At 40.5% G+C, this 13,997-nt stretch overlaps 1 protein-coding gene across 15 annotated transcripts in view; it reads right to left on the bottom strand.

The window, feature by feature from the left end:
- AGFG1 (ArfGAP with FG repeats 1) overlaps positions 1-12,948 on the bottom strand; it is a 70,356-nt gene extending 57,408 nt beyond the window's left edge. For 14 of the 15 annotated variants that reach the window (XM_059051757.2, XM_067027062.1, XM_059051759.2 and 11 more), the window contains exon 1: positions 12,697-12,942. In XM_059051757.2, the coding sequence (XP_058907740.1) occupies positions 12,697-12,863 (167 nt within the window). In that variant the 5' untranslated portion in view covers positions 12,864-12,942. Of the gene's footprint in view, positions 1-12,696 lie in introns of all 15 variants that reach the window. The other variant, XM_059051763.2, reaches the window with a different exon arrangement.
- Positions 12,949-13,997: the final 1,049 nt, after the last annotated feature.

Here is a 13,997-nt window from a genome sequence, read left to right as displayed (position 1 = left end):
GGCATCCTGGAACCAATCCCCCATGGATACTAAGGGATGACTGTATACACTTTAAGAAGAAAAATAACCCCAAGAAGGTCGTGCGATGCAAAAAAACTGGGAAACACATTGGCAAATCTAAACAAATAGCATCTGATTTCAAAATGTCCTATGTATGGTGGAGGAGAGGGGGCAAATTTAACGTTTTACCAAAAATAGCACTTAAGTGAGAGTACTTTGTATTTTTAAAGACTTTGTATTATTAGGGGAAGGTTAAAATACTGATTAACTCTAGAATATTAGGATGGATAATAAAATTTCAACAGTGACCATAAAATAACATAGAATTCACAGCTTCCTAACCAGTAAAAAGGGGAAATCAAATCAAAACAACCAAAAACAGTCTTTAAAAAAAAAAAAAATTAAACATACACTTACCATAAGACCTAACAATTCCACTCCTAGGTATTTACCCAGGTGAAATGAAAACTTGTGTTCACCAAAAAATCTGTATATAAATAACTGTATGAAACAACTGGGTTGTTTCATATGTATCAAAAACTGGAAACCCAAGTGTCCTTCAAATGAGGAATGGGTAAACTCCCAAGCAATGAAATACTACTCAGCAATAAGGAGAAATGGACTACTAGAATACGTATTGGGTGGACCAAAAAGTGCCTTTGGTTTTTTAAGTAAAAATAAAAGACACATTTTTCATTTTCACCAAGAACTTTATTGAACAACGTATTCACCTTTTTGTTCCACTACCTTCTGCCATTTTTCAGGCAACTTCATCATTCCATCTTCCCAAAACTTTTTATCTTTTTGAGCAAAGAACTGTTCCAGGTGCCTTTTACAGTCTTCCAGGGAATTGAAATTTTTTCCATTAAGAGAATTTTGTAAAGACTGAAATAAATGGAAATGCAAAGGTGCAATGTCTGCTGAATATGATGGATGAATCAAAACTTCCCAGCCAAGCTGTAACAGTTTTTGCCTGGTCATCAAAGAACCATGCAGTCTTGTGTTATCCTGATGAAAGATTATGTGTTTTCTATTGACTAATTCTGGACGCTTTTTGTCGAGTGCCACTTTCAGTTGGTCTAACTGGGAGCAGTACTTGTTGGAATTAACCGTTTGGTTTTCCAGAAGGAACTCATAATAGAGGACTCCCTTCCAATCCCACCATATACACAATGTCACCTTCTCTGGAATGAAGACCGGCCTTTGGTGTGGTTGGTGGTGGTTCATTTCGCTTGCCCCACGATCTCTTCCATTCCACATTGTTGTACAGTATCCAATTTTCATCACCAGTCACAATGTGTTTTAAAAACTGAATGTTTTCATTACGTTTCAGTAGAGAATCGCATGCGGAAATATGGTCAAGAAGGTTTTTTTCACTGAACTTATGTGCAACCAAAACATTAAAGTGATTCACGTAACCAAGCTGGTGCATATGATTTTTCAATGCTTGATGTGGATATTTTGAGTATGTCAGCCATCTCCTGCGTGATATAACGTCGACTGTTCTCAATTATTGTTTTGATTTGACCACTATCAACTTCAACTGGTCTACCTGGCCATGGAGCATTGTCCAACGGAGAAATCTCCAGCACGAAACTTTGCAAACCACTTCTGACACGTTCAGTCAGTCACAGCACCTTCTCCATACACCGCACAAATCTTTTTGTGTGTTTCAGTTGCATTTTTACCATTCTTGAAATAATAAAGCATAATATACCGAAAATGTTGCTTTTTTTCTTCCATCTTCAATATTAAAATGGCCAATTTTGATAAGTCTTTTAAAATGTATGCTGATATGACAGCTGCCACATACAATCTAACAAAATTGTTTCAAATGAAGTTAAAGACAGTTAACTAAGTTCTACTAGAGCCATCTTACAGAAAAACGGAACAAACCTTTTGGCCCATCCAATAACAACTGACCTGAATTAATCTTAAAGGTATTATGCTGAGTGAAGAAGGAAATCTAAAAAGGTTATATACTGAATAAATGACATTCTCAGAAAGAAAAACTATAGTTGTTGGAGAACAGATCAGTAGAGGCCAGGGGTTAAGGAAAGACAAGGGTTAGAGAGTCTTGAGGGGTAACCAAACAGGTCCATTCCATGTTCTGATTGTGGTGGTAGTTACATGAATCTATACAGATGTTAAGATTCCTAAAATTACACAACAAAAAAGTTGGTTTTAATGTATGTCAACTTAAGAGTCCATGTTACTGTCTATAGAAACCACAATTTTTACACAACTAAATTTTTTTCATTGGCAGACTACCTTCTCCATCCACCAAATTTGATCACTTAAATGAATGAAATCCTCAATCGAAACTGAATTATTCATTTATCTAGTTATTTTCAAGCTATATTCCTGGAAGCTGGTGCCACTTCCCCTTTTTTGCTAAGCCAAGTTTAGCTATCATGTGAATCCAGTGTTTATAAAACACTTTACTGTAATGACATTAGTCATAACTATTGAATGAAAGTGTTAGGCAAGTAAACCACATCATTTTTACAGTGCCAATATTGAAATACCACCCATTCTGGATCCTAAAATGCACGTTTTAAGTCTCCAGTTTAGTGCAAAAGAAATTTCTTTAATGACTCATTTAATAACAGCAGTATTGATATTTTGAAAGCATGTTTGTCACTTAATTGGTTTCAAGAAGTTCCAAAGTCATCTACTGGTGGAGCCCAATATGCTTCTGCAGTATAATTAAGTCATATGCAGATTCCCAGGAGTTTTAGTTTTTAACGACCACCACCCAGGTAGGACTGCAACCAGATGGTGTGACTCATTCCATATGTCCACCAGTATGCTACTCTTAACTACGTCTCAAACAATCTTCCAAATAGCCATTTGTTCAACTCAAATTACAATGTGTGCTAGATGAATAAGTAAGAAAGCTTATTTAGCTAGTTTTATTAATTATTTTTCTCCTGCTGGGGGAAAAGCTGGTTAAAATATTTTACTAGGCTGTGGAAATTTAGATGGTTGTTAATGTTGGCATAAAGTAATAAAGCTAATCTGGCATTTAAATCTATTCCAATCTTAGTATTTAGTAAAAATATTATATACAATGTTTCATATTATAAAAATTATATTTAAAATCTACAACAAATGAAAAATGCCTTTAACAGGTTATCAAAAATAAAAATCTACAGACTTTTGATACCAAGGTATGTATGTATTAGATAGTCCAGAATATTAGTTTATCCAGAACACAACTTTAAAACACTGAAAATACACACACACACACACACACACACACACACACACACACACACACACGGTGCAAACTATAACTGTTATTTTGGGTTTCCGTTTTTGAAAGCCAGAAACACTACACTGTAAGGTCCTTGTAACATTTAGGGCAAGCACCTAAAAAATAATACCCAAGTAACAATTTAATCCTAATTAAGGTATTCTTGCTAAAAGTGGACAAAACCCAAGAATGTCTTTACTACCTCTCTAAACTCTACTGAAATGATAGCAAAGGAATAAAAAAACATTAACCCACAAAAAGAACAGAGAACAAAGAAGGAACCCAAAGGCATACCAAAATCTAGAAAATTACCAGCAGTAACTGACTGTGCAGACTAAAAAGAAAGCCAAAACAGATGCTCCTGTAGAGGTGGGAGAAGCCAATTAAAGATGATTCCCACCAAAGAACCCCTGGAAGATACATGAAAGGAATCAAGCCACAAGGTGGGGGATTTACATAGGATCAAAAATAGATTCCCAGTTTCCCTACTTCCATAAGACTACCCCTAAGAAGTCCTAGGCAGAAGTCTGACGGAAAATCTGATCTGGAGAGGCTATACCAAATAGACTCTGGACTCAGGCACAGCTAAGGATCGCTACTGGGTACTATGCTAAGAAATGGACGTTTATCTGAGACTCTACACACGGAATGATAATAGGTTCTATGCTCCCAGTTCCCTCCCTCAACTTGCGCCTAGAAGAATGACAGCCAGGTTTTTTAATTCCCCAGTAAGAAGACTGGAGAAAAAATATCTATAAACTAGCCAAGCGTAAGTTTCCAATCCAACAAGTCCAAAATAAAGCCTAAAACATTGAACAAAAAGACCTATACCAAAATACTTCGATATAGGTTCAGAATAGTAGGGATAAAAAGATCATATATATGCCCAAAGAGGGAGTGGAAAACTGGGCACAAATAATAAGTAATAAGAATAGAATCAAACTTCTCAATAGCAGTACTGAAGGATCAAAGACAATTAAGCGGGACTTCCCTGGTAAGAGCAGTGGTTAAGAATCCACCTGCCAATGCAGGGGACACAGGTTCGAGCCCTGGTCCGGGAAGATCCCACATGCGTGGAGCAACTAAGCCCGTGAGCCACAACTACTGAGCCTGCGCTCTAGAACCCGTGCTCCGCAACAAGAGAAGCCACTGCAATGAGAAGTCTGCGCACCGCAACAAAGACCCAACGCAGCCAAAAATTAATTAATTAAAGACAATTAAACAATGCCTTAAAACAAGGGTAAAGTATTTTCACCTTTGTGAATGTAAGGGCAGCATAAGACACTTTCAGCCATGTAGCTCTCAAAAATGCTCTCCCATTAACCTTGAATCAGGCTAATGGAAATGTGGGGGTCCTGGAAAAAGAGGTTGCAACACAGCTTAGGCATGAAGGGCATTTCCACAATGAAGGCAGGAGCAAGTGCCAGGATGACAGCTGTGCAGTAGGCCTAGAGAGCAGCATTTCCAGACCAGAGGATGACAGAAGTACCCAGGAAAAAAAAGAAAAAGTACCTGACATATCTGGTCATATTGAAAACAGTTATATACCTCAGCCAGTGATAATTTATCTGGGGATATATTAATGATACACACATGGAAAACAATGCAAGTGAAGAAACCTAGACAATTACAAACTTCAGGGAGAAAAGGTTGTACAAGAAAGAAAATGTAGTAGTAATATACTGTATGACTTAGCTGAGAACAGTATGTACATAATGCAATAAGGTAAATACTAAATAGTGATTTAACCTAAAATTGTGATGTTATACTGAAGGAGTAGATGCAGAGTATAGGTGGAGAGTGAGAGGAGTGTTAAGAGGTCCAAAGCCTTATCTTCCCTCTTGTACAGTAGAGAAGTCAATAGATAAAAGCAAAAATTGAAAAAAATCAAAAAAACAGCTATAAGCATGCTAGCTAGAAATACGTAATCAGAAACAGAGAAAGGGAAGAGACGACTGCTGCTGCTGTTATAAGTCTTGGCCTTTTTAAAACTACGTGCATATATTCTTCTAATAAAAATTAAAATTCAATTAAAAACTAAACATAAAAAAAGGAAAATAAATGGTTCTTTCCCTTCAAAATCAAATTTAACTGACATACACGTAGGCTGGTTTCTTTGATAAAAAAACATTCCTAGAAAACATGAGGAATTTTTAAAGTTTTAAATCCCTCCTATTTCAAAAATACCAAGTCTCTTTACTAGACACTAGCAATCTTTTTATAGAAGTACCTACTGAACACAATTGTTCCAAGTTAGAGCCACTAAGATTCAGAGTAAGAGATAAAGGTTAGAAGAGAGAAATGAGGAAGTTTTCACATCTTCCCACATTATTAGTTCTGCTGATTTTCATACTTCCCCCATCAAAGATCTTGCAAAATTTAACCAAAAAGTGGGGGAAGAAAAGAATTTTTAGAACCTGACACTACAAGAAAAATTCCTCTTCCTTTCCTAAACATGTATGTTTCTCTGTAACTTCCATACCTGGTCTTGTATCTCCCCCTACAGAATAAACCTATTACCTCTTCCACATAAAGGCCTTAATTTACCCAAAGACAGGGACTACATGAACAGCTCCCCACCCTCACTCTCTAGTTTTTTCTTCTTTAAGCTAATAACACTTCTGGTCCCTGCAAATAGTCCTCTCATACAGAATTTCAAATCTCCTTATCCTAATCAACTTCTGCACACCATGCTCCAGTTTGTTAATTCATCTCTTAAAATAAGCAACTAGAATAAAAGCAAAGTGTACTATGACTTCCCTCCCTCTAAAACGCAGTTATGGTACCAATCAAAAAGAGACCATCTCTTACTCAGGAGTCTTTGGAAAAATATGTTCTAACTTAAAAACAAACAAAAACTCATTCCCCATACATAGAACAATTCAAATAAGGTTCCTATCCCTCCTATAAGTTAATAAATTTCATTCTAATCATGTCCAATCAGCTGTCTTTAGGGCAACAGCTCTAATGTGTGAGGCTGTAAAGGATGTCACAAGGAACCTATTAACAAAGTACCCAAAGTTATGAATGATTTACTTTTTTAATATACATTAGAAGAACCCAAGGTTTATATTCCTAGATAATCATCAATTTGACCATGTGGATTGGGAAATGCATTACTGAGTGGAGGAAAAAACAGGAAGGGTAATGGCACCTAGTCCTGAATATCTCCACAGAAGCTTCTCAAGAATGTAAGCATTATGCATGTTGCATAGAGAAGACTGAAAATTATCAGTCTGGGCATTTGCTTATTTTCCAAAGAGTATACTGAAATTAGATAAAGAGGTTTCTAAAGAGGCAATAAATTTTAAATTGAGGTCCAGAGATCAGCAAGTTCCTTAAAAGAATGTTTTAATTCTTTTTATTTGTAATCCAACTCACAAAATTTTAATATAGATTTAATCTAGATAAGTTGTACAACCACTACTTTGAAACTGACTAAACGTCAAAGTGTTTACAATCATACTGATCCAAATTCAGACAAATGAAAGAACAGATACGAACCTAATATAAAAATGCCTTGGTAGCAAGTTAAAAATGCCTTGGTACCTATGTGCCAAACTAAAAAAATCTGTATCAGAACCAGTCAGTACCATATGCCATTACACTCACAATACACAACAACAGTTTCTAAATAAGTCAATGAACAGACATTTGAAGCTAACTAAAACTATTTAAGAAAAGCATGACATAACTATAAAACAAAAATGCATGATACATCCATAAACTACCTGTCCTGCCTTTTAAAATCCAATGAAGTAAAATCCACCATTTAAATCCCTCAAATATAGAATTCACAACAATTTACAGCAAGCATTAAGAGTGTAAGCTACATTTTACAATTTAAAGTTGTGGAGGGTAACAGTACTTTCCTTATATGATTGTTACTAGAATAATGCCTGACACAGAGTGAGCACTCAAGTAATTCTAACTAGTAGTTATTATTATCTTATTTTTCATTTCTTTAATTTTTGTATCCCTAACACATGTACTGGTGCCTGGACTTAATGAATATTTGTTTAAAAAAGAAAAAAAAAACCTGCCCTTCACAATTGAAAAAGTATCAGTTTTCCCACTCACACTAAATTGAAGTTGTACTACACTGTCAAAATATCTCACTGAATGTAGCCATGTTAGAGTACTAAAAAAAGTAAAAAGGAGTGGGCTTCCCTGGTGGCGCAGTGGTTGAGAATCCGCCTGCCGATGCAGGGGACGCGGGTTCGTGCCCCGGTCCGGGAAGATCCCACATACTGCGGAGCAGCTGGGCCCGTGAGCCATGGCCGCTGAGCCTGTGCATCCGGAGCCTGTGCTCCGCAACGGGAGAGGCCACAACAGTGAGAGGCCCGCATACCACAAAAAAAAAAAAAAAAAAAAAGTAAAAAGGGAATTAAGGATATAAATCACCGCCAACTGTGAGCTCATGTGGTACTGAATATTATAAACAGAGTTCCAAAAGGATATTTGATTGCAATCCACTCAAATGCTACTGAGTATATAAAAACAAATGCCTCTTTTCATCTGTCCAACTTTAAAGTCAGAATTCTTATGAGATTCACCAAAAGACTCAAAATGCACACAAAATTAATAGAATATAAGTTACTATCTGTCTACATTTATCCTCCTTTGAAATTCCAAGTTTAAATGCACTGTTCACATAAAAGAGCTGTTATTAAGTGGGACACGGTGTTTCTCAAATGTTATTTTTTATTTTTATCTAAACTCTCTGAAAAGTTTATGAATCATTTTTAAAGGATAGAACAATTCTCATATTATTTACTGATTACACAAATGCTAAAACTCTCCACAAAATAAACAATTTGGTCTAAACCTAGTCTTTAAGTCAACTGTAAGTTCTTTAACATGAAGATAATATTTTATGTTGGCTGTAATAGAATGTCATTCATAATTCTAAATATTTCTGTAGACAGAAGCAGAAAGAGTGACAAATCAATCAGTTAGAACAATCCCGTTCTACCTCAGTGACAAACAGTTTAATACATCTATCTCAAGTCTATTTTAAAGTTTCACAATCGTAATTCAGTTACATATTCTAAATAAGCATCATACAAGCACAGAGTGCAGTCATCTAAAAAAAAAAAAAAAACAGGAAATAAAAGATCAGCTCTGAGTCTAGTAACATTAACAGTAAGATACTTGTTCGATTTATTTAAACAAAGATACTCCTAGGGCTTCTCTGGTGGCGCAGTGGTTGAGAGTCCGTCTGCCAATCACCCCGTCCAGGAAGAGATCCCATGTGCCGCAGGGCGGCTGGGCCCGTGAGCCATGGCCGCTGAGCCTGCTGCGTGTCGGGAGAGGCCAAAACAGTGAGAGGCCCGCGTACCGGGCGCGGGGGGGGGGGGGGAATACTGCTACAATATACGATAAAAGGCAGGTGACTATCCTAAAATTTTAAATTCATGATGGTAGATACCCTTTACTGTGTATCAGCATTTTTTAGGCACATCAAGGTTTCTGACCAGTAGCTAACATGACTCAGTTCATATATGTACTTCCACTGCTTAGCCCCATAATATATGTTCAATAAATATTCAATGAATTGTACCATTTAATCCTCAGAACCACCTTAAGCTATATATTATCATCTTTTATCACAAATAAAGAAACTGAGGCTGAGGGGATGGGTCCAGGCCAACCTACACATAGTGGCCTTAATAGTTTGCCCTAAGTCACAAAGCTAGTGGCAGTGTCAAAATCTGACTTCAAAATTCATATTCTTTCAATTATATCATGGCATCTAAATAGCAAAGACATTATTATTAAACTCAACAGTTATATTATTCTTAAAGTATTTTCCTAATTATTGCTTTCCAAAGAAAAAAATCCTCAGGAATTACTGTCCTTTCAGTATTTCTGCAGCAGACATTTGATCCAGGATCCATTCTTTCCTTCACAAGGATCCCAGATTTCTGATTTGGGAACTCTATTTTGGAGATCCTTGTTGTTCCAATAAGGTCATCATAGAACACATCCAATGAGGGCACTGGTTCTACTTAGCCATATGACCTAAGCTAACCCAGACTGAATCACAACTTCTGGAAAAGTTGTAACAATGATATAAATTAAGGCCGTATGTAGCCGCAGGAGCTGGGAGCAGCCATCTTTGGATGAGGGAAATCGATGCAACATCATTAACCACTGGATAAAGTCTTATTTAAAAACACACAATAAATTCCCCTCATATTTTCAAAGATTTTTTGATGTGGACCATTTTTTAAAGCCTTTATTGAATTTGTTACAATATTGCTTCCGCTTTATGTCTTGGTTTTTGGCCTGGAGGCATGTGGGATCTTAGCTCCCTGAGCAGCAATCGAACCTGCACCCCCTACACCGGAAGGTGAGTCTTAACCACTGGACCGCCAGGGAAGTCCCTCCGCTCATATTTTTAAACCAACTTGAGTCAGGTTTTGAGCTACATCTAAAGAATCCAAACTGATAGATTTTTTTATAAAGCTGCTTCTCTTTTCAGCATCTTTCACATATTGTTCCCTACTCATGGAATACCCTGTCCCCCTGATTAATAATGCCCCTCATATATTGGGGAGCTATTGATATTATATATCCCAGGCATCATGTGAGATGTCAAACATACAATATCTCTAATATTGAAAACTAATCTACATCCCAAATGTATAAGGTAAACCTTATCCTCACCTTTTCATAGATGAGAAACTTCAAACTCAAAGAGACTGACATTCTTAGTACCACACAGTTAATAAGTGGAGCCAGGATTCAAAACCAGGTTTATCTAGCTCATAAGTATTTGTTCTTTCAACTACATGAAGCCACCTGCCATGTGGATCTTGTCTTTAAAGGTCTTTGCTAACGCATCAAATCTTCTGTGATGCTTTCCCTATTCATTTACATATGTCAGGGATAGCTGAAAGATATGAAACATTACAGTGTATCATAACTATGTTTACATACTTAGAATGCAAGCTCCTTAAGGATAGTGGGATCCAAGTAGGGCCAGTGCCTCCCACAGTACATGACACAGGCCAAGTGAGCAATAAATATTTGTTAGAATCACCACTAAACAGAGATATGGAGTCCTATCTGTTACAGATTAAATTCCAATAAAATAAACAATTGTCATGTATAATGAGATATCCTTTCATATATAATGTTTCGGAAACGTGACCTCTAGGAAGAAATTTGTAAATATTTTTCATATTACATATTTGCTGCAACAAAGTAAATTTATACTTGCAAATGGCTACACAGAAATGTCAGAAATCCAGAAGAGTAAATATATACATACTTTTCAAACTGAATACTTCAAATGTATCAAAGGACTTTACCTGTGTTTAGTAAAAACACTGGCATACTTGTTATGCACATAATGAAAGTATACTCAAAACAAACTGGACTACTGGCTTCATTTTAAAACCAAAAGTTGCCCCACAAACTAAGTCTTTATTTGTAAATGAAAACAATGAACCAGACTATCTCCTAAATACCAGCTAGCTCTAGGACTGTGTTGTACTTCAATAACATCACTAATTATCAACTTCTCAGAGTGCTTTCTTGACTCTACAGTCTAAAAGTAACCTCTCCGCCTTCCCTGGTGGCGCAGTGGTTAAGAATCCGCCTGCCAATGCAGGAAACAAGGTTCAAGCCCTGGCCTGGGAAGATCCCACATGCCGCGGAGCAACTAAGCCCGTGCGCCACAACTACTGAGCCTGCTCTCTAGAGCCTGCGAGCCACTACTGAGCCCTCGAGCCACAACTACTGAAGCCCGCACGCCTAGAGCCTGTGCTTCGTAACAAGAGAAGCCACCGCAATGAGAAGCCCACGAGCTGCAACCAAGAGTAGACCCCGCTCGCCGCAACTAAAGAAGGCCCGCGCGCAGCAACGAAGACCCAATGCAGCCAAAAATAAAATGAAATAAATAAATTTTTTTAAAAAATATATATATAATAAAAGTGACCTCTCAGAGAAGGTCTCCCCTATCACACTATTTTAGTGCATACTTGCCCCTAACATTTTTCTCATTTGATTACTTATTATATGTTCCCATCTCCTCCACTAGAATGTAAGCACCAAGAGAACAAGGATTTTGCTCTAATCATCAGCACAGCCCAAGGCTTTACAAAGAACCTAGTAGGCACCCAATGAAATGTTTGTTGAAGAAATAATAGTCATGGAAGAGTAATAATGCTTCTTTGCCCAACTTAAGAAGAAAACAAAACATAAACAAATAGTACTCTACTCGGCATACCTTGTATTTTCCAAGAATGAGTTTTCTCATATATCCATTGCCTCAGTATTACTCTTACAAAGTTTTTTTGAGAAGTGGGGTACCAAAGTACTTTATTTCAAAGAATGGTACAAGTGAAAGAGCTTAAGTAGATGTTTGGTAGACCAAAGGTTTTACGAATATTTAGTAACTACCACTTCGTCAATAACTTACTGAATACAAAATAATCTAGCATATAAAAGCAACTTATTCTGTTCCAAAATCATCTGCAAACTCTCCAAAAGAAACCTTCAATCACAGCAACAAAAGTCTTAGGAAAACTCAGCTTAATGGAGCAAAGAGGAAGAAATGCAAACCATCTCAGTGATTCAAGACGGTGGTCTCCCTTTATCTGAAACTATGCTGTCTTTCCATCTCTCCTCATTTCTGTACACAGCCAAGACACTTAACTACTGACAGAGAAATCTTATAGATACCACCATCATACTTACAATGACACAGCTCCGAGTCAATACCTTATTTCCACTAAAACTTCCCCAAACTCCTCAAGACTCTCTTTGGACCACAGACCTAAAGCCCCGCAACCTCACGTCTGCTTTCTCTGCCTCCCTCTCCCGCAATTAATCTTCTCTAACTTTTCCCTTGGGAATCACATCTCTACCATCAAGACATTTTAATCCTGCTACTATTCCGAAGTGCCGGCTCGCACTGACCTAGGTACTCTCGACCAGAGGAAAAAAAAAAGCCCAAGCTAAGCGTCCCTGCTCTCTCCCACCCCAGCTTCTCCCCCACCCCCCAACGGCGCCCGGCAGGTGTATAGCTCGGGACCGCCGCGTCCGGCGGAGAGGCGGGGCACACAAAGGACCCGTACGGCCCTCCCCAGCCTCCTCCCGTCTTTCTCCTGCAGTCCCATCGGGTCAGCGCCCGGGAGAGCCGAGGCCCGAGGGAGGCGGCGCCGGCTCCGCGGGGACCAGAGATGCTCACGCCGGGCGCCCCCTCCGGACCCCAACACCGCCCACGCCCCACCCACAAAGGCTGCCCCGGGCCTGGACCCTCGCCCGGCGAAATCGAAAGCGCATCCCCAGCCCGGTGGACCGGGCCCAGCGCATCCCGGCCCCAACCGCCGCCGCCGGCCGGACCCCCGCAGGCCCCCTACCCAGTCGCCCGCTCCCCACGCCCGGGGAAGGGCCCCCTGCCCGCCCGGCGGCCCCGCACTCACAGGCTGCCGGAACAGGAGGTACAGACGAAGGAGCCGACCGTCATGTTCACGTAGGTGGGGCCACGCTGGTCGCAGTCGAAGCACTTTCGGTTGTGCGGGAGGCCGGTCATGTCCCGCAGCATCTTCAGGTGCTTCTCCTCCTGCTTCCGCTTCGCGCTGGCCGCCATGGCTGCGGCGCCGAGAGAGGAGGCCGGCAGGGCCGGGAGCCGGGGCGGCGCTGCGCCGGGGACCCGCGGTCCCACCGGCCGCCCTGGCCGCGGCCGCGGCTGCCGCCCTCCGTCAGCGCGCGCCGCCCGCGCCGGACCCGGCCGCCGCGGCGGGACTCGACTGGGCTGGGCGCGGCGCGGACGCTGCGGAGCGCGGGCTGACGGGCCACACCAACCGGCCCAGCTGGGACAACCGCCTCCGCCGCCGCCGCCGCCACCTTCCCGACTTCTCCTGAGGGGAAAAGACGAGGAAGGAGGACGGCAAGAGGAAGCCCGCTACGGGCGGCCGGAGGCCAAGTGTCAGCCGGCGCCCTCTGCTGGCCAGGAGGAGTTACTGCGACCACGCGTATAGGGCTAAGCGCATTACTTGGGTTACCTTCCCCCAATGCCTAAAGCTCTCCAAGGGCTGGCTGCCCACTGCTTTGGGGATAATTCCAAGTTCCTCACCGTGTGCCCTAAACTGCGCTCCATCATCTAGCCCAGTCTGCCTCTCTCACTTCATCCTGGTTTATTCAGCCACAGTGGATTTCCATTTGTATCCCGAACACAGCAAGCTCCCTCTTGACTCAGGACCCTTGTTGCCCTTGCTGTTCTTTCTATAGCGGGGTTTCTCAACCATGCCACTGTTGACGTTTTGGACTAGTTAATTTTTGGTGTGGAGGCTATCCTGTGCGGTGTTAGGATATTGAGCATCATCCTGGCCTTTATCCGCTAGATGCCAGAACGACCTCCCCATCCCTCCCACAGCTGTGGCAACCAAAAATCCCCTGACATTGCTGTATGTGGAGTGATGATAGAGGGAAGTGAAATCAATGGGGCTGAGGACCATTGCTACACGTGGAAGGCCACGGCATCCATGCAGCCTGGAAAGTGCAGTATTTCCATGTGAATATTTCCACGTTCCTGGAAAGTCACTCTCCATGAAATGGCTGTGTTGTAGTCTTCACAGTTCTAGCTGTTTAAAATCCTACTCCTTCTTTAGTGTTTACTATGTTTTATCTGGGATCTCCCTTTAAGTTCCCAAAACAGCCTGCACCCCAGTGTTTTCTTCACTACTCCACCCTCTGCCCCTCCCAGAGCTGGAGGCTAGGTGCT

This window comes from Kogia breviceps, chromosome 2 (assembly GCF_026419965.1).
Source record: "Kogia breviceps isolate mKogBre1 chromosome 2, mKogBre1 haplotype 1, whole genome shotgun sequence".
Lineage (NCBI taxonomy): Eukaryota > Metazoa > Chordata > Mammalia > Artiodactyla > Physeteridae > Kogia > Kogia breviceps.
This window is presented reverse-complemented; position numbering and strand designations above follow the sequence as displayed.